Raw genomic sequence first — 18,482 nt, forward strand, 5'->3', positions numbered from 1 at the left:
ATGCCAAGACAGGCAACAGCTGTTCACATGCACATACCAAAACCTATTTGCTCCTCTATAAATGGAAGCAGGAAAGGAGGCCTGAGCCTCATTAGTGACACCTAGGGCTTTTTTCTCCTTACCACATGGAACACATGCCATTTGTGGAGTACCATAAGAAAGTCTGGTAGCATCTTATTAAATTGCTACAACAACCATTGACATTTGAATAGTACCCTCATATTTTTAATCAGGAAAGGTGGTGACTATCCTCATTTTATTCAGAGGTTACTGACTCACCTACATCTCTTCCCCAGTGATGATAAGACAGGGGTAGCCAGGTGCATTCTGCTCCTTGCCAAAGTCATTTGGAGTCAAGGAGGCATGAGGGAGTTATTCTGTGGGGATAGAGGGCCTTCTGGTAATGATTTCCCTGAGCCTGAGAACAAATCTTAGGCAAGAGAGTGCTCCTGCTTCTTTCTCCGGATACTGTCTTCTGTCATGTGGTAATGAAAGGGCCTGGAGCCCTTTCCAGACTGAGTGTGGGGCCAAGTCTGTTGATGAGTGGAAGAGCATACAAGTGGAGATAACTGGTCCTGAAAAACACCACTGAAACCTGCAACTAACAATGAGTCTTGACTTGCCTGTCAGAGGAGATAAACTCTCTGTATTACCAACACCATACTGTTTCTAATCTTCCTTTCTCATGACCAAAAACAGCTTAATCAATATAACAGAGCTGATCAGTGATCACTCTTGATTACACGGTTTAGCAGAGTTGAGACTTTGATGGAGGTCTTCAGAATCCAAATCTAGCATTCTTTCTACTCTACCTGCTGATATACTCTGTTTCCAATACACTTGTGCAGGGCCCGTTGTCTGGCTAACCCAACACTGCTCCTACTCTCTTCTCTCTTGTGTCCCTCTACTGTTAATAGTTGCTCTGTAGCTCATCTGCACTGTTTGTCTCATTTTGCTAACCAAGAAGATATGAAGGAAACCTGTTTGGGAGCCTCTAAACATAGATTTTACCCCTTTGATAAAAATGTATTGATACCAGTTCTTCTCCATACTTCCTACCTTAAATATGACCATGAAACCATCTGTGATGAGTGGGAGAGGCCAAAAAAATTGTGAAGACCCACTTGTGAAATTACTTATGACACTGACCTGATGCTTGGCAGCCCTCTGTCCCTAGGCTTCTTGTTACATGGGAGGAGATTATTTTCCATTGTGTATAAATCACTGTTATCCAGGTTTTCTGATACATATAGCTGAAAGCTTTCTTAAAAAAATCAGCCATCCAAAAGAATGAAATTTACAATTTGCAATGACATAGCACATGTTGTGCTAACTGAAATAAGTCAGAGAAAGACAAATGCCGTATGATTTCACTCATATGTGGAATTTAAGAAATAAAACAGATGAGCAGGGGAAGGGAAGGAAAAATAAAATAAAATGAAAATGGAGAGGGACCCAAACCATAAGAGATGCTGAACTCTGGAAATGAACTGAGGCTTTCTGGAGGGAAGGTGAATGAGGGGGATGAGGTAATTGGGTGATGGGTATTAAGGAGGGCACTTGATGTAATGAGCACTGAGTGTCATATGCAACTGAAAATCACTAAATTCTGCCTCTGAAATTAAAAATATAGTATATGTTAATTAATTGAATTGAAATAAAGAATTTTTAAGAAAGAAACAGTAATCAGTGAGACTTAATAGGTTAAAGTACCACTTCCCAGGTTATGAGGTATTCAGGAGGCTGAATGACTTCCTGCAAAGGGGTGATTGAAAGGCAAATCTGGGGAAGGATCTCAGGCTATGAGGCCATATCCCAGTGCAGAAAAGGCTTTTGGAGGAATAGCAATCTCCATCGTGCCATCTGTGTTATATTCCTGAAAAGGTGGCTAGGAGTCAGATATACAAAAGCTGAACAACTGCCTTACTGAGAGAAGTCAGTCCAGCCCTTGCTCGTTTCTCTGCCTCATATTCTTTCTAAGGAAAGATTTTGAGCCATGGGGCTCTTCACTCTACCCCTCTCTCCAGCCCTCTTCATCATGCAGCCAGAAGACCAAGATTCTATCCCTTGCCTTAGATCTTTGAAACTCTCCTATTCCATTTCCCAGATCCAGAAGTGCTCAGGAACAAATTTACCTACTGAGCCAGTGCCCCCTGGCAAAAGGAAGGAAATAGAAAGGGCCTTTCATTTTCTGGCAAGTGGTCTGTTGCAGTTGAGGAATTCATACCAATTACAGTATGACAAGATAGTATTGATCCAGGCAATAGGATTTTAACTGGAAATAAGGGGCTATTTCTTTCAATCATTAATCCCTAACAGGAGAGAAGAAAAGTGTTGCTTTTTAGTTTTAGAGTTCACACAGTTTGCTGAACGTACCCTGGGCCATGTGTTAAGCTCCATGCTATCCAGAAGCAGGGCTTACCATGTCAAGTTCTGGAGTAGCAGTGCTTGGAGATTACAGGGAAAACACCACCCTGGCACTGAGGTACATGCTCTGCAATGGAGGCTGGCAGGACAGGACCATCTGATGATCATGGGCATTCCTGTAGGGATAGCTTTGGCAGACTTGGGAAATAATTGCAGGGCAGGATGGCTCACCAAGGTGTGGAACCTCATCAGCAGGTCTCCTTACTGATAGCAGGAGCCAGCTGGCTGGCAGGGTGAAGGGATGGATATGTTGGTGTGACAGAACCAAGAAGAGGCTGAGTGAGGCCATCATTGCTGTGGAATTTGTACATTACGACCTTCTTAAGACCTTCAGACGACCTGCATGACTGTCTACAGAAAGGCCTTGGGCCTATGTCATGCACATTGAGCTTTTCCCTCTCTGATCCTCCTCTGGAGTCAAAACAGCTGGCTCTAGTCCTGGGCTCATCACTTCCCAGCCCCAACATTTCACCATGTTGCCTTTCTGTGCCTTAGTTTCTTCATAGGGACATTGGGGACCCTAGGGGTCATGGGGAAGATGAGGTACCACACCTTTAGAATGTCTTCATGAGGAGACACTGAGCAGACATCTGGTCTTGTCATTCTCAAATTGTTCTCTAGCAGAACTCACTCCACACTGAGGCCTGCATATGTCCCCTTGCCTTGTTGAAGCTGGCTGTGCCTTCTCATTCTCTTGGTGCCTCCTAAATCTCCTCTTCCTTGAGGAAGCCCTACTACCTGGCCATGGCCTGGTGACCCCAGCCCTCAGAGCATTTCTCTTGGCCTCTCTGATCTCATGCCTGCTATGCATCTCCTACCTCTCTAGGAAGTAGAGTCCCATGAGCCCCATGAGCCCCAAAGGATATGAGCTGATTTGTTCACAGAGACAGCCTGCTGGGGTAGAAGGGAGAGCTGCCTAAGGTTGGGAAGTTAGCAAGAAATGAACGGAAATTAGGAAGGGGGTGGAGACAGTTGTTAGAACTGAATTGAAAATGTAGACTCAGCTCTAGCAGGTGTCTGAGATAAGAGGTCTCAAAATGGTCCTGGAATCCTAGAATCACCTGCATGACCTTTTCTATCATTACCATAACACATTGACAAACTTTATCTATTCTTTCATATTTCTTGTACTCCAGATAAGGGTAGCTCACTGGGTCTCTACTTGGTCTCATGAGGCCAAGATCAAGGTATCCCCAGGCTCTGCTTCTTCTGGTAGCTCTGGGATGGGTCCGCTTCTGAATTCACTCAGATTGTAGCCAGGATCCAGTTCCTTACAGTTCTAAGACTGGGTCCCCATCCCTTGCTGGCTGACAGCTGGGCTGCCTTTGGCTCCTGAAGGCCTCTCTCGTCCTGGCACTTGGGCCTAAATCTCAGAGTTAGCAACACTGTGTAGAATCCTGCTCATGGCGGGAATACCTCCACTTCCCTTTGGGGTCTCTCCTGGGATCCCTCTAGCCCTCTGGGATCTCTTGGACTCCCCACTCCATTTCTTCCACTGAAAAAAACAAAAACAAAAACAAACCTAGTCTAAGTCTTCTATGGAGGAAAAGCAGAGAGAATAAGATGAGGCTTGAGCTTGCCTTCATAAGCCTTTGCATAGGCAGTCTGGGCTGCGTGCCTGACAGGTGGTTGTGTTGCCAGCTGTGTGTTTCAAGGAGAGGGTAAAGACTCCGAGGAAGAAGGGGAGCAGGAGCATGTATTCAGCTGAGTGTCATTTGCACTGACAGATCTTCTACAAGATCCTCTCCTGGGGAATAGGCCCCAGTCTGTGTGTCTCTTCCAGTGGAGAAATCCAGAAGTCCATGTTACTCTGAGATTATTTATTCTGTACTTCTCTCCACGCTCAGTGCTCCAGAAGACCCACAAATAATATGTTGCTGGGTTCTCAGAAAAGGCGACACTTAGGGGCTCAGTGTATACAGCCTAGATTTCACCCTTGGTCCTCCTCCTCCTGCTCTGTTCCTTATGTTGTCCAATTTCAGAGAAGCTGCTCCCTTGTGCCAATATGCAGTAGGCAGCTCCAGATTTGTGCCTCACAGCTCAACAGACCTTAGGAAACAGAGTCTTTTCCTGAGTGGTTTATGCATACATGTCAAAACTGAGTAAAATAGGCTGAGCCTAAGTTATATGCCTATTCCTGAACCCTGATCTCTGTGATTGGGAGTTAGAAGATGCTGATTGTTTCACCAAGCAAATTCACCCTTCCCTGAATGAGTCACGTTGGTCGCTGGCCTTGGCCCTCACCATGAGGCCTCACCAGTATGTATGCACGTGCAGGTTACAATTCCCCACAGATCATGTACCCACTGTTAAAAAAGGCTCACACAGAGAGGCATTTTATTATCCTGGTTGTTTGCATCCATCTTTCCATCCACAGACCGTGTTTACTGGTGGTTGTCTGGGCCTGGAGTCCTGAGGAAGGTGGTTCTTATCTGAGATCCCATTCTACTGCTCTGAAAACATCTGTTCTCTCCTATGGTTGTTAGTCTGGCTTACATTTTCCTCTAAAAGATAGATGCCACCATGTGCCACAGTGATTTGCCAATTCTCCTTAGCATTTCCTGTTTTCTACCACATAAAGCAGTTGTAGTCTTATTTGTAAATGGATTACAGTATTTACAGTGAACTTATTTTCTGGTTGTCAGTGTTTTATTTCTAACAGATATTTGCAAAGTAATCACTTTGATAGTACATGTAATCATCAAATCAGAATCCTATGAGATGATGCAAATATCACAGAACAAAAAAGAATAGAAGGCTACCACCAAGATAAACTGAGATTTTATTTTACATTTAAAATTTTGATTCCAGGGAATGGGACACTGATTGGAGCATCAGCAAATGTTGTTTGTGCAGGAATTGCAGAACAGCATGGATATGGATTCTCTTTCATGGAATTTTTCAGGTACTTTAAAACTCATTTTAAATTTCTCTTTGTTTAATCCCTAAACTCACTTAATTAAAAAAAATAGCAATGCAAACTGTTAAACACTAGGATAAGCAGGATAAGCCTATTTTTAGCAATTAGAGATATGTTAGTGTAGGTGAACTTAGCTAAAAAAAACCACACACATTAAAAATTTATTGCTGGGATTACCTTCATAACACAGAGCATGATTTAGATATTCTGAATAATTCAGATTGAGTCTAGGGGTCAAGAAATGGTTGTGGGCTTGCTGGATGGTTTATATTGTTTTCTTGAAAATTCCAACAGTGATTTGTGCCTTGACTATCTATGACTGTGGTGCTTACTGAGAGTCTGAAGATCCCCTACCAGACTGCCCAGTGAAAAAGCCTGTACTTGAAAGGACCCAGCAATATTGCAAATAGGGAACAGGCACTCATGTGTAGGCACCTATCAGGAGGGCATGCAGAGATGACACCCAGCATGGGGAAGAGCCACCATTGCTTGCTCCTGCAAAAGAGAACGTGCTCCAAGAGAGCAGAGTCCTTGCTGGGGTCCTGACTCCCTGCATGCCTGTTTTCATATGACACCATTGTACTTTGGAAGCATATGAATGGACAGAATAGGTACCGGTAGGCCCCATAAAATGGTGCTGCTAAAATGAACTGACATTCATTTGGTGTTGAGCAAGATTTCTTTTGAAGTTCTTACACTGTCAACTCACAGATCAGGTATGCATAGCGATGATTCTCAGAACCAACCCTGCTTAAGATTTGGAATAGCAGCTCTACCTGAGGGGCAGTGTGACCTGTATCCTGTGGAAGCTATGACCTCAGGCTTCTGCAGGGCACTACTTGGCTGGGTTGGGCTTGAGGATAAAACCTCACTTGTCATACCCAGGTAAGAATCAACATCAGTCTCTACATATAGCACTGAATTTTGGCAGACTTATTATACTGACCATTTCTGTTGTTCATGAGTCACTAATAGTTCTTGACAATTTGTTGGGACACTAAAATTAATTAATTGATACTCCTGGAAGACTTGGGCATGGGATGGAGGGACAAGGCTGGACAGTGAGCCATGGGATACTAACATGAATCTTTTGGGAGGACTCTCACACGTTGTTTACCCCACTGCTGAAACAGGATCTAAAACTTAGCAATTGACTGCCACTTCCTATTTAGGCATCATCAGTGTCTGCTAAGCATAAAAGGAGTAATCCTATCACTTAAGAGTTTTCTTTTTTTTAAAAAAAGATTTTATTTATTTATTTGAGAGAGAAAACACGAACAGGGAGGAGGGACAGAGCAAGGAAAAGCAGACTCCTTGCTGAGCAGGGAGCCCAATGCAGGAGCTCGATCCCGGGACCCGAGGATCATGACCCGAGCCAAAGGCAGACACCTAACCAACTGAGCCACTCAGGTCCTCCAGACAAAAGTTTTCTTAATGAGAACAGCATTCACTATAGCAAATACAGCAGTGGTCTTACCAGTATAACTTATCATCTCATCTTTGCTGCAGAGGCAGTAACGATTCATTCCTGGAGCACAGCTAGGAAAGCGGGCTCAGAGGCAAGCGACCTAAGAGGGACAGCCAACGGGAGATATAAACTTGAATCCCCAAATTCCAGGGCTTCCTCATTTGGAATGGATTCCTAATTTCTGCTAAGCTGGAAGGCTGTCATTAACATATCCCTAGTCTCCTCTTCTTTGGTTAGCCAAAGTCTTCTAACTGGACTCAACAATATACTCACATGGCCACTCAACACTGGTTGGTCTCACAAGGAGGCTTGAGAGGCCTCGTATTAATATCGTAAAAGATTAGAGGATTTTTAGGGCAACAATAAATGCTGGTCTGGGGCGCCTGGGTGGCTCAGTGGTTGAACATCTGCCTTTGGCTCAGGTTGTGATCCCAGGGTCCTGGGATCAAGTCCCATATTGGTCTCCTGCAGGGAGCCTGATTCTCCCTCTGCCTGTGTCTCTGCCTCTCTCTCTGTGTCTCTCATGAATAAATAAATAAAATCTTTAAAAAACAAAAAATAATACATGCTGGTCTGATATTTTCTTAACTTTGATATAATAACCAGGAATATGGAAAGAACCCATGTGTCTATCAACAGGTGAATGAATAAAGAAGATGTGGTGTGTATATAACAATGGAATATTATTCAGCTATCCAAAAGAATGAAATCTTGCCATTTGCAATGACATGGCTAGAACTAGAGGGTATTATGCTAAGCAAAATAAGTCAGTCAAAGACAAATACCATATGATTTCATTCATATGTAGAATTTAAGAAATAAAACAGATGATCATAAGGGAAGGGAGGAAAAAATAAAATAGGACGAAAACAGAGGGGAAGGCAAACCATGAGACTTAACTCTAGAAAACAAACAGAGTTTCTGGAGGGGAAATGGGTGGAGAGATGGGTAATTGGGTGATGGGCATTAAGGAGGGCATTTGATATAATGAACACTGGGTGTTATATGCAACTGATGAATCCCTTAATTCTGCCCCTGAAACTAATAATAATAAAAATAATAATCAAGACATCTACCTGACTGAAAGGGTTAGTGTGCAGCCACTCAGATCATGCCCAGAGCTCAGAGTTCAGCTCCAGTAGGTGATATATTGTGTGTACTGAACTTTCCAAGGTAGGCCTTATATTTCTATTCAATATGTGCATCTTGTGTGCAGAGTGACAGTGGCAAAAGCTAGGTACTGTGGAAGCCTCAGAAAGACTGGGGCAAGACTGACAGCTCCTCCAAAATTACATTAGCTAGCAGCCTTAAGAATTGCATCCACCTTCTTAGATGGAGGGAAAATGTCTCTCTGGTGAGTAGTGTTTAAGAGCCATATCTTATTTCTGTATGGTTGCACCTCTGATCGTTCTTCTTGTCAAGTCCTTGCTGTTCAGAAACCAAAGCAGTATGGTCATTAAGTGGTCATCTAACTGTTCAGTCCTTATTTGCATAAAATTCTTAGTTTGCAGTGGCAAATGCACTAAATTGACTTTAATCTACCTCATTTCAAAATTTCTTTCACAAAATATGGCTTCCTGTGATACACAGTGCAAAATGTTGACTTACTATTTTGTTTTTTAAAAATTACTAATTTTTTGACTATATAAGTATATATTCCAAGGGGAATATAAAAGAAAAAGAATAAAATATAAAAGTAACTTGTGATTTTGCTGCCATGAAATAACCACTGAAATTTGTTGCATTTTCTTACATTTTCCCTTCCTCTCATGATACACATAAACTTGTTAAAAATTTTAATTTCATTGTGTCTTACCTTTTATTTTTCATAATATATTGTGAACATTTTACCAGGCCACTAGTTATTCTTTCCAAATGGAATATATTTATACCTATTACATGTAGATATATCACTATTTTAGTTTTGTTGGGCATGTAGATTGCTTCTTATTCCTTGTTATCATAATTCTGTTTTGAATATCTTCACAGATAAAACTTTGCTTCATTCTTGTTTATCAATGATAAATTTCCCGACATATAGTTGCAAGCTAAATGAATTTTTTAATTAAATTTTTCATTTTAATTCCATTACAGATAACATACGATGTTTTTAGTTTCAGGTATACAATATAGTGATTTAACAATTCTATACGTTATTCATTACTCCTCATGATAAGTGTACTCTTTAATCCTAAGCACCTATTTCACCTATCCCCTGACCCATCTCCCCTCTGGTAACATTCTCTTTTGTTTTGTAGTTTGTCTTTTTTTCCCCTATGTTCATTTGTTTTGTTTCTTAAATTCCACATATAAGAGAAATCATATAGCATTTGTCTTCCTCTGACTGACTTATTTCACTAAGCATTATACTCCCTAGATTCATCCATGTCATTGCAAATAGTAAGATTTCATTCTTTTATGGTTGAATAATATTTCATTGTATATGTATACCACATCTTCTTTATCCATCCATCTATTAATAGACACTTATGCTGCTTCCATAATGTAGCTATTGAAAATAATGCTGCTATAAACATAGGGGTGCACATATCCTTTTGAATATTGTTCTTGTATTCTTTGGGTAAATATTTAGTAGCATGATTACTGGATCATATGTTAGTTCTATTTTTAATTTTTTGAGACACCTCCATACTGTCTTCCCTAGGGGCTATGCCACTTTGCATTCCTACCAACAGTACACGAGGGTTCCTTTTTCTCCACATCCTCATCAATACTTGTTTTTTTGTGTATTTTTTTCTTGTGTTTTTGATTTTAGCCATTCTGACAAATATGAGGTAATATCTCATTGTGGCTTTCATTTGCGTTTCCTTGATGTTGAGTGATGTTGAGCATCTTTTTATATGTGTTGGCCATCTGTATGTCTTTGGGAAAATTTTGTTTATGTCTTCTGCCCATTTTTTAACTGGATTGTTTTTTTTCTGGGTGTTGAGTTTTATAAGTTCTTTTTATATTTTGGATACTAATGCTTTATTGGATTTGTCCTTTGGCATTTACTAGGTTGTCTTTCAGTTTTGTTGGTTGTTTCCTTTGCTGTGTAGAAACTTTTTATTTTGATGCAGTCCCAGTAGTTTATTTTTGCTTTTGCTTCCCTTGCCTTTGGAGACAAATGTAGAAAAAGTTGTTATGGCTGATGTCAGAGAAATTACTGCCTGTGCTTTCTTCCAGGATTTTTATGGTTTTGTTTCTCACAGGTAGGCCTTTAACACATTTTTGAGTTTATTTTTGCATATGGTGTAAGAAAGTGATTCAGTTTCATTCTTTTTCGTGTAGATGTCCAGTTTTCCCAACATGAACTGGTGAGGAGACTTATCTTTTTCCCATTGCATATTCTTGCTTCCTTCATTGAAAATTAATTGACCATATAATCTTAGGGTTTTGTCCTGGCTTTCTATTATATTCCATTGAGTACCATACAATTTTTGTTACTACAACTTCGTAATATAACTTGAAATTTGGAATTGTTATACCTCCAGCTTTTTTTTCAAGATTACTTTGGCTATTAAGGGTCTTTTGTGGTTCTATCTAAATTTTAGGATTGTTTGTTCTAGCTCTGTGGAAAATGATGGGGATTGCATTAAATCTACAGATTTCTTTGGGTAGTATGGATATTTTGACCATATGTGTTCTCTATTACATGAGCAGGGAATATCTATCTTTCCAATTGTTTGTGTCATCTTCAATTTCTTTCATCAGTGTCTTATAGTCTTCAGAATACATGTATTTCACCACCTTGGTTAAGTTTATTCCTAGGTATTTTTATTTTTTAATGTAATTATAAATGGGATTATTTTCTTAAAATGTTTTTCTGGGGCCTTACTATTACTGTATAGAAATGCAGCAGATTTCTGTGTATCCTGTGACTTCATTGAATTCATTTATCAGTTCTAGTCAGTTTTTGGTAGTGTTTTTAGTTTTCTATATAAGAGTATTGTGTCATTGCAAATAGTGAAAGTTTTCCTTCTTCCTTACCAATTTGGATGCTTTTATTCTTGTCTGATTGCTGTGGCTAGGACTTCCAGTACTATGTTGAATAAAAATAGTAAGGTAGGTGGACATCTTTTTCTTGTTCCTGACCTTAGGAGGAAAGCTCCCAGCGTTTCCCTATTGAGGGTGATGTTCACTGTCAGTTTTTCATGTGTGGCCTTTATTATGTTGTGATAGGTTCCCTCTAAACCTACTTTGTTGAGGGCTTTTATCATGGAAGGATGTTGTACTTTGTCAAATGCTTTTTCTGTGTCTATTTAAATGATCAGTTTTAAAATCCTTTCTCTTATAGATGTGACCATATTGTGATGTAGCACATTGATTGATACATTGATTGCTTTGTGAATATTGAACCACTCTTGCAACCTAGGGATAAATCCTACTTGATTGTGGTGAATGATTTTTTTGTAATGTATTATTGGATTCACTTTGCTAGTATTTTGTGGAGGATTTTTGCAAGTATGTTCATCAGAGATATTGACCTGTAATTTTCTTTCTAATGTCTTTATCTGGTTTTGGTATCAGGGTAACGCTGGCCTCAGAGAATGAATTTGGAAATTTTCCTTCCTCTTCTATTTTTTGAAGTAGTTTGCAAAGTATAGGTATTGACGCTTCTTTAAATGTTTGGTAGAATTCACCTGTGAAGCTATCTGGTCCTGGACTTTATTTTCTTGGGAGTTTTTTTTATTACTGACTCAATTTCATTGCTGGTAATCAGTCTGTTCAAATTTTCTGTGTCTTCCTGATTTGGTTTTGGGAAGTCATATGTTTCTAGGAACTTCTCCATTTCTTCTAGGTTGTTCAATTTGTTTATATATAATTTTTCATAATATTCTCTAACAGTCCCCTGTATTTCTGTGGTGTCTGTTGTTAATTCTCCTCTTTCAGTACTGATTTTGTTTTTTGGAGTCTCCTGTCAGTTTTTTTTTTTAAATGAGTCTAGCTAAAGGTTTACCAATTTTGTGGATTTTTTCCACACCCAGCTCCTGATTTCATTGATCTGTTCTATTTTATTTTTAGTTTCTATTTCATTTATTTCTGCTCTAATCTTTATTATTTCCTTCTTTCTACTGTTTCAGCATTTTGTTTGTTGTTCTTTTCCTAGATCCTTTAGGTATAAGTTAGTTTGTTTGAAAAATTTCTTGCTTCTTGAGGTATGCCTATATGGCCATAAACTTCCATCATAGAACCCTCTTTGAATTTTCCTGCTTTTGCTGCATCCCAAAGATTTGGACTGTTGTGTTTTCATTTTCATTTTTCTCCATGTATTTTAAAAATTTCCTCTTTTATTTCTTATTCGACACATTTGTTATTTAGTAGCATGTTATTTAACCTCCATATATGTGTGATCTTCAGATTTTTTCTTTTTTTTTTAATTTATTTTTTATTGGTGTTCAATTTACTAACATACAGAATAACCCCCAGTGCCCGTCACCCATTCACTCCCACCCCCCGCCCTCCTCCCCTTCTACCACCCCTAGTTTGTTTCCCAGAGTTAGCAGTCTTTACGTTCTGTCTCCCTTTCTGATATTTCCCACACATTTCTTCTCCCTTCCCTTCTATTCCCTTTCACTATTATTTATATTCCCCAAATGAATGAGAACATATAATGTTTGTCCTTCTCCGACTGACTTACTTCACTCAGCATAATACCCTCCAGTTCCATCCACGTTGAAGCAAATGGTGGGTATTTGTCATTTCTAATAGCTGAGTAATATTCCATTGTATACATAAACCACATCTTCTTTATCCATTCATCTTTCGTTGGACACTGAGGCTCCTTCCACAGTTTGGCTATCATGGCCATTGCTGCTATAAACATCGGGGTGGTGATTCATCATATCAGCAAGAGAAAAACCAAGAACCATATGATCCTCTCATTGGATGCAGAGAAAGCATTTGACAAAATACAGTATCCATTCCTGATCAAAACTCTTCAGAGTGTAGGGATAGAGGGAACATTCCTCGACATCTTAAAAGCCATCTATGAAAAGCCCACAGCAAATATCATTCTCAATGGGGAAGCACTGGGAGCCTTTCCCCTAAGATCAGGAACAAGACAGGGATGTCCACTCTCACCACTGCTGTTCAACATAGTACTGGAAGTCCTAGCCTCAGCAATCAGACAACAAAAAGACATTAAAGGCATTCAAATTGGCAAAGAAGAAGTCAAACTCTCCCTCTTCGCCGATGACATGATACTCTACATAGAAAACCCAAAAGTCTCCACCCCAAGATTGCTAGAACTCATACAGCAATTCGGTAGCGTGGCAGGATACAAAATCAATGCCCAAAAGTCAGTGGCATTTCTATACCCTAACAATGAGACTGAAGAAAGAGAAATTAAGGAGTCAATCCCATTTACAATTACACTCAAAAGCATAAGATACCTAGGAATAAACCTAACCAAAGAAGTAAAGGATCTATACCCTAAAAACTATAGAACACTTCTGAAAGAAATTGAGGAAGACACAAAGAGATGGAAAAATATTCCATGCTCATGGATTGGCAGAATTAATATTGTGAAAATGTCAATGTTACCCAGGGCAATATACACGTTTAATGCAATCCCTATCAAAATACCATGGACTTTCTTCAGAGAGTTAGAACAAATTATTTTAAGATTTGTGTGGAATCAGAAAAGACCCCGAATAGCCAGGGGAATTTTAAAAAAGAAAACCATATCTGGGGGCATCACAATGCCAGATTTCAGGTTGTACTACAAAGCTGTGGTCATCAAGACAGTGTGGTACTGGCACAAAAACAGACCCATAGATCAATGGAACAGAATAGAGAATCCAGAAGTGGACCCTGAACTTTATGGGCAACTAATATTCGATAAAGGAGGAAAGACTATCCATTGGAAGAAAGACAGTCTCTTCCATAAATGGTGCTGGGAAAATTGGACATCCACATGCAGAAGAATGAAACTAGACCACTCTCTTTCACCATACACAAAGATAAACTCTTCAGATTTTTTCTTGTGGTTTGTAGTTTCATAGCATTGTGGTCAGAAAAGGTGCATAGTATGACTTTGATCTTTTTTTTTAATTTGTTGAGACTTGTTTTGTGGCCTAATATGTGATATCTATTCTGGAGAATGTTCAATGTGCACTTGAAAAGAATGTGTATTATGTTGTTTTAGATTGGAATGTTCTGAATATAGCTTAAATCCAGTGTCCAGTGGTCCAGTGTCATTCAAAGCCACTGTTTCCTTGTGGATTTTCTGTGTTGATGATTTATCTGTTGATGTAAGTGAGGTATTACAGTCCCTTACTTTTATTATATTACCATCAGTTACTTCCTTTATGTTTTTTATTAACTGCTTTATGTATATTGGTGCTCCTATGTTGGGTGTACAAGTATTTACAATTGTTGTATCTTCTTGTTGGATTGTCACTTTATTATTATGTAGTGCCCTTCTTTTTCTTTTTTATAGTCTTTGTTTTAAAGATATTTTGTCTGATATAAGTATTGCTACTCTGGCTTTCTTTTGTCTTCCATTTGTATGATAAATGTTTCTCCATCCTCTCACTTTCAATCTGCAGGTAGCTTTAGGTATGAAATAAATCTCTTGTAGACAGTGTTGTAGGTGGGTCTTGCTTTTTTATTTTTTCATCACCCTATGTCTTTGATTGGCATGGACCACTTACATTCAAAGTAATTATTGAAAGATATATACGCCATTTTGTCACTTGTTTAATGGTTGTTTTCATAGTTCTTCTCTGTTCCTTTCTTCTCTCGCCCTTTTTTCTCACAATAAGTGGCTTTCTTAGTGATATACTTGGATTCCTTTGTCTTTATTTTTGCAGATCTATTTCTGGTTCTTGACTTGTGGTTACCATTAGGTTTGCATATAGTAGTCTTCTGCATATAGCAGTCTATATTAAGTTGATGGTCATTTAAGTTTGAACCCATTCTTTGAATTCTTCACCCTGGCACATTATAGGTATATGATACCATATTTTGTGAGTCCCTTCACTGATTTTTACAGATATACTTATTTTTCTGCTTTTGTGCTTTCTACTTTTGTTACTTTTACTTATGGTCTTCCTTTCCATCCAAAGAGTTCCCTTTAACATTTCTTATAGGGCTGGTTTAGTGGTTATAAACTCCTTTAGTTTTTGTTTCTCTGGGAAACTATTTTTCTCTCCTTCTATTTGGAATGATAGCCTTGCTAGATAGAGTATTCTTGGCTGCAGATTTTTTCCTTTCAGTACTTTGAATATATCATGCCACTCCCTTCTGGCCTGCAAAGCTTCTGCTGAGAAATCTGCTGATTGCCTTATGAGGTTTCCCTTGTAGTTAACTCTTTTATTTTCTCCTGCTCCTTTTAAAATTATCTCTTTATCACTACTTTTTAAAATTATTATATGTCTTGGTGTGGACCTCCTTGGGTTAATATTGTTGGGGACATTCTGTGCCTCCTGGATCTGGATTTCTGTTTCCTTCCCCACATTTAGGAAGTATTTAAACTATCATTTCTTCCAACAAATTATCTTCTCCCATTTCTCTCTCTTTTTCTGGGATCCTATAATGCAAATGTTTTTACACCTGATGGTCTTGCTGAGTTCTTTAATTATATTCTCATTTTTCACAATTTTCTTTCTTCTCACCTGCTCAGGTTACTTCCCATTCTCTGTCCTCCAGGTCACTGAGTTGTCTTCTATTTCCTTTAGTCTGTTATTTATTACAGTTAACATATTTTTAAATGCATTTATTGTGTTCTTCATCTCTGATTGCTTCCTTTTTATCTCTTTGTTAAAGGTCTCACTGATATCTTCCACTCTTTTTTTTTAAGTCCAGTATGTATCTTTATGATGAATATTTTAATTCTCTATCAGGCATATTGCTTATTTCCATTTCTCTCTTGCAGTGATTTTGTTGTTTTCTTTCATTTGGGACATATTCCCCGGTCCCCTCATTTTGTCTAAGTCTCTTTGTTTCTCTGTGTTAGGAAAGTCAGCTGTGTTTTCTGCTCTTAAAAGTGCTGTCCTGAGATTCCAGGGTGGCTCACTTGGTTTGGTAGCCATCTTGATTTTGGCTCAGGTCTTGATCTTGAAGTCTTGGGATCAAGTCCCACACTGGGCTCTATGCTAAGTCTACTTAAGAATTCTCTCTCTCTCCTTCTTTCTCTAACCCTCTCCCTGATTGCATGCTCTCTCTTTCTCTCTAAAGTAAATAAATAAACCTTTTTTTTAAGTGGTGTCCTTATGAAAAGAGGTCTGTAGTGCCCTGTGGTGCAATATCCTCTATTTACTGGAACCTGGTGCTTGGGGGTATGTCCTGTGTGTGTTGTATGAATCCTGCTATTGTGGCTTAGCTTTTTCCTTCATCCAAGTTGTCTGCAGTAACTCTTTGCCCATGATGGGCAGTGTTTGATGCCTGTGGTGGTAATGAGCCAGTCTGGGGCCACCATGGGCTTGAGTTGACTCAGCCCAGGTGTTTGCCAGATATGTGGTAGCGCCAAACTGCTTGGTGCTTTCCTATGTTGTCCTGAGAAGCTTTTGTTGGTGGGCAGGGCTGCAGTCTAGGGCTGCAGTCTGACTTGTGTGTGTTTATCTTTCCCTCTCCTTGGGGCAGAAGTCACTTTGGAAGGTTCTGGCCCCTGTTGGGACTTCTTGCATAGTGCTAGGTTTGTATCAGTGCTTTGGATGGGCTCCAGGCAAGAGTTTATTGGATGGTGGAGATCTGCACATGTGTGGCATGCAGTGTTAGCAAGGTTTGCCTGGTCCTCTGGGGGAGAAGACCTATAGTGCCAGGACTGAGGCAGGCCTGACTGGAGAGGGCAGATCTACTGAAGCATGGGGAGGGGGCATAAGCAAGTTAGTTAGCAAATGCTGGTGCTATACCAGTTCCCACAGGTGGCTTGTGTTTATGCTGGAGAATGGGGTTAGGGAAATGGCAGCTGCTGGCTCCTTTTTTCCTGGAGGAGTCTCTCAATGGTCTCTGTCCTAGACATGCTCTGAGATGAGTAACTCTGCCTCCCATATGTTACAGATGTTTTTCAAGCTACTCTGTGGGTCATTTGTTGTGCTGTATCTTTAAGAGCAGGGACTCAGTTTCCTATAGCCTTTCAGGCTCTCCTGGATCTCAGGTCGCTGGTTTTTTAACTTCCAAGTTTTAAGTCCCGCTGGTTGTAAGAACTCATGAAATTCAGCCCTTCTGGTTTTCAAAGCCAAATGTTATTGGGATTCATCTTCCCCATGTAGGCTCCCAGTGTAATAGTTTGTTTCTCTCCCTATTCTGTACCCAGGGCATCTCCCTCTGGCAGATGGCCTGCTTGCTATCTGTTTAGCTCCCCACCACATCTCTGCCCTTCTGACCCTCTTTGATGTGGCCTCTTCTCTACCTTTAGTTCTAGAGGGGTTTGTTCTGCCAGTCTTTGGGTGGTTCTCTGACTGATTTGTTATCTAGTTACATCTGTGGGAGGAGGTGAGGTTAGAGTCTTCCTACACTACTTACTTCCCAGCCTCTCCAAACTTTTTCTTTCTTAATGGCAAATTATGAAGTGTTTCACAGTCTTTTATTTGATGCAATATAGTACAGTTTTTCAGTCTAAGCACATTTAAAATAAATATGACTGGAAGGAAAAGCACCAGGTAGGCAGTCAGGAGCTCCTGTACTGATCAATGAATTAAATGGTCATGTCATTTCCTTCACTAGGATTTCACTTTCTTTTCTGGGAAGACAGGATGAAAGACGGCCTTGGAGTCTCAGTGTCTGTGGCTCCTCCTCTGGCTGTTGCCTGGCTTGTAGATAGCACTTGATACCAGGATGCTCTGTGTGTGATATCTGGCTGCAAGTGCAGCGTGTGAGGAGCTGAGGCTAAAGTGCCTTTAATTTTGCTAAGATATGCTCTGGATTCGCCTGTTCATGTCAATTTTCTCAGGTATCTCATGGGCTCTACTTGCATGTAGAAGCAAGTCTGTTTTTTTCTTTTTTTAGTTTCAGAAAGTTTTGGATCAGTTTTAAGTGTTAATATTAATTGTTTCATAGGTATGTTCTTGTTGGATATTCTTGACTTGTCTTCCATTTGAACTGCCTTCCCTTGAACTGATCTTATTACTTTATTTATTTATTTTTTTAAATTTTTTTAATTTTTATTTATGATAGTCACAGAGAGAGAGAGGCAGAGACACAGGCAGAGGGAGAAGCAGGCTCCATGCACCGGGAGCCCGATGTGGGATTCGATCCCGGGTCTCCAGGATCATGCCCTGGGCCAAAGGCAGGCGCCAAACCACTGCGCCACCCAGGGATCCCTACTTAATTTATTTTTACTCCTTTGTTTGCTTTCCTTCTTTCTTCAATGTCCCTTATTAAATTTTCATTTGATTGTATTTTTCTGGGACACTTTATAATTTAATCTTCATTTCTGATGCAATTTGGTCTTTTGCTTTATCATTTTATTTCTTTGTGTTTTTGCCTATTTCTGGTTTTAGCACTTAGGTTTTGATTTAAGGTGTTCTTTTTGTTGCTCCCCCCTCCCAGATATTTCTATGTGCTTATTTAATATATATAATTCATTATAGATTGTAATGCAGGGTTTTTTTTTCTAGTTCATGTTTAGCCTTTTGGAGAAATCTTTATCAGTTTCAGTATTTAGGTTCACATGTTCTGTTGTTTTCTTATGAAAGCCTCATGAAAGCTTTCATCCACACA

The 18,482-nt window shown here is 39.6% G+C and overlaps 1 protein-coding gene across 1 annotated transcript in view; it reads left to right on the top strand.

Annotated features, from left to right (window-relative positions):
* The window catches only part of OCA2 (OCA2 melanosomal transmembrane protein), a 435,982-nt gene that overhangs the window by 290,998 nt on the left and 126,502 nt on the right, over window positions 1-18,482 (top strand). Inside the window, exon 23 of the mRNA XM_077868273.1 lies at window positions 5,239-5,332. Within this exon, the coding sequence (XP_077724399.1) occupies window positions 5,239-5,332 (94 nt within the window). The remainder of the gene's footprint in view (window positions 1-5,238; window positions 5,333-18,482) is intronic.

Source organism: Canis aureus, chromosome 2, assembly GCF_053574225.1.
Source record: "Canis aureus isolate CA01 chromosome 2, VMU_Caureus_v.1.0, whole genome shotgun sequence".
In the NCBI taxonomy this organism is placed as follows: Eukaryota; Metazoa; Chordata; class Mammalia; order Carnivora; family Canidae; genus Canis; species Canis aureus.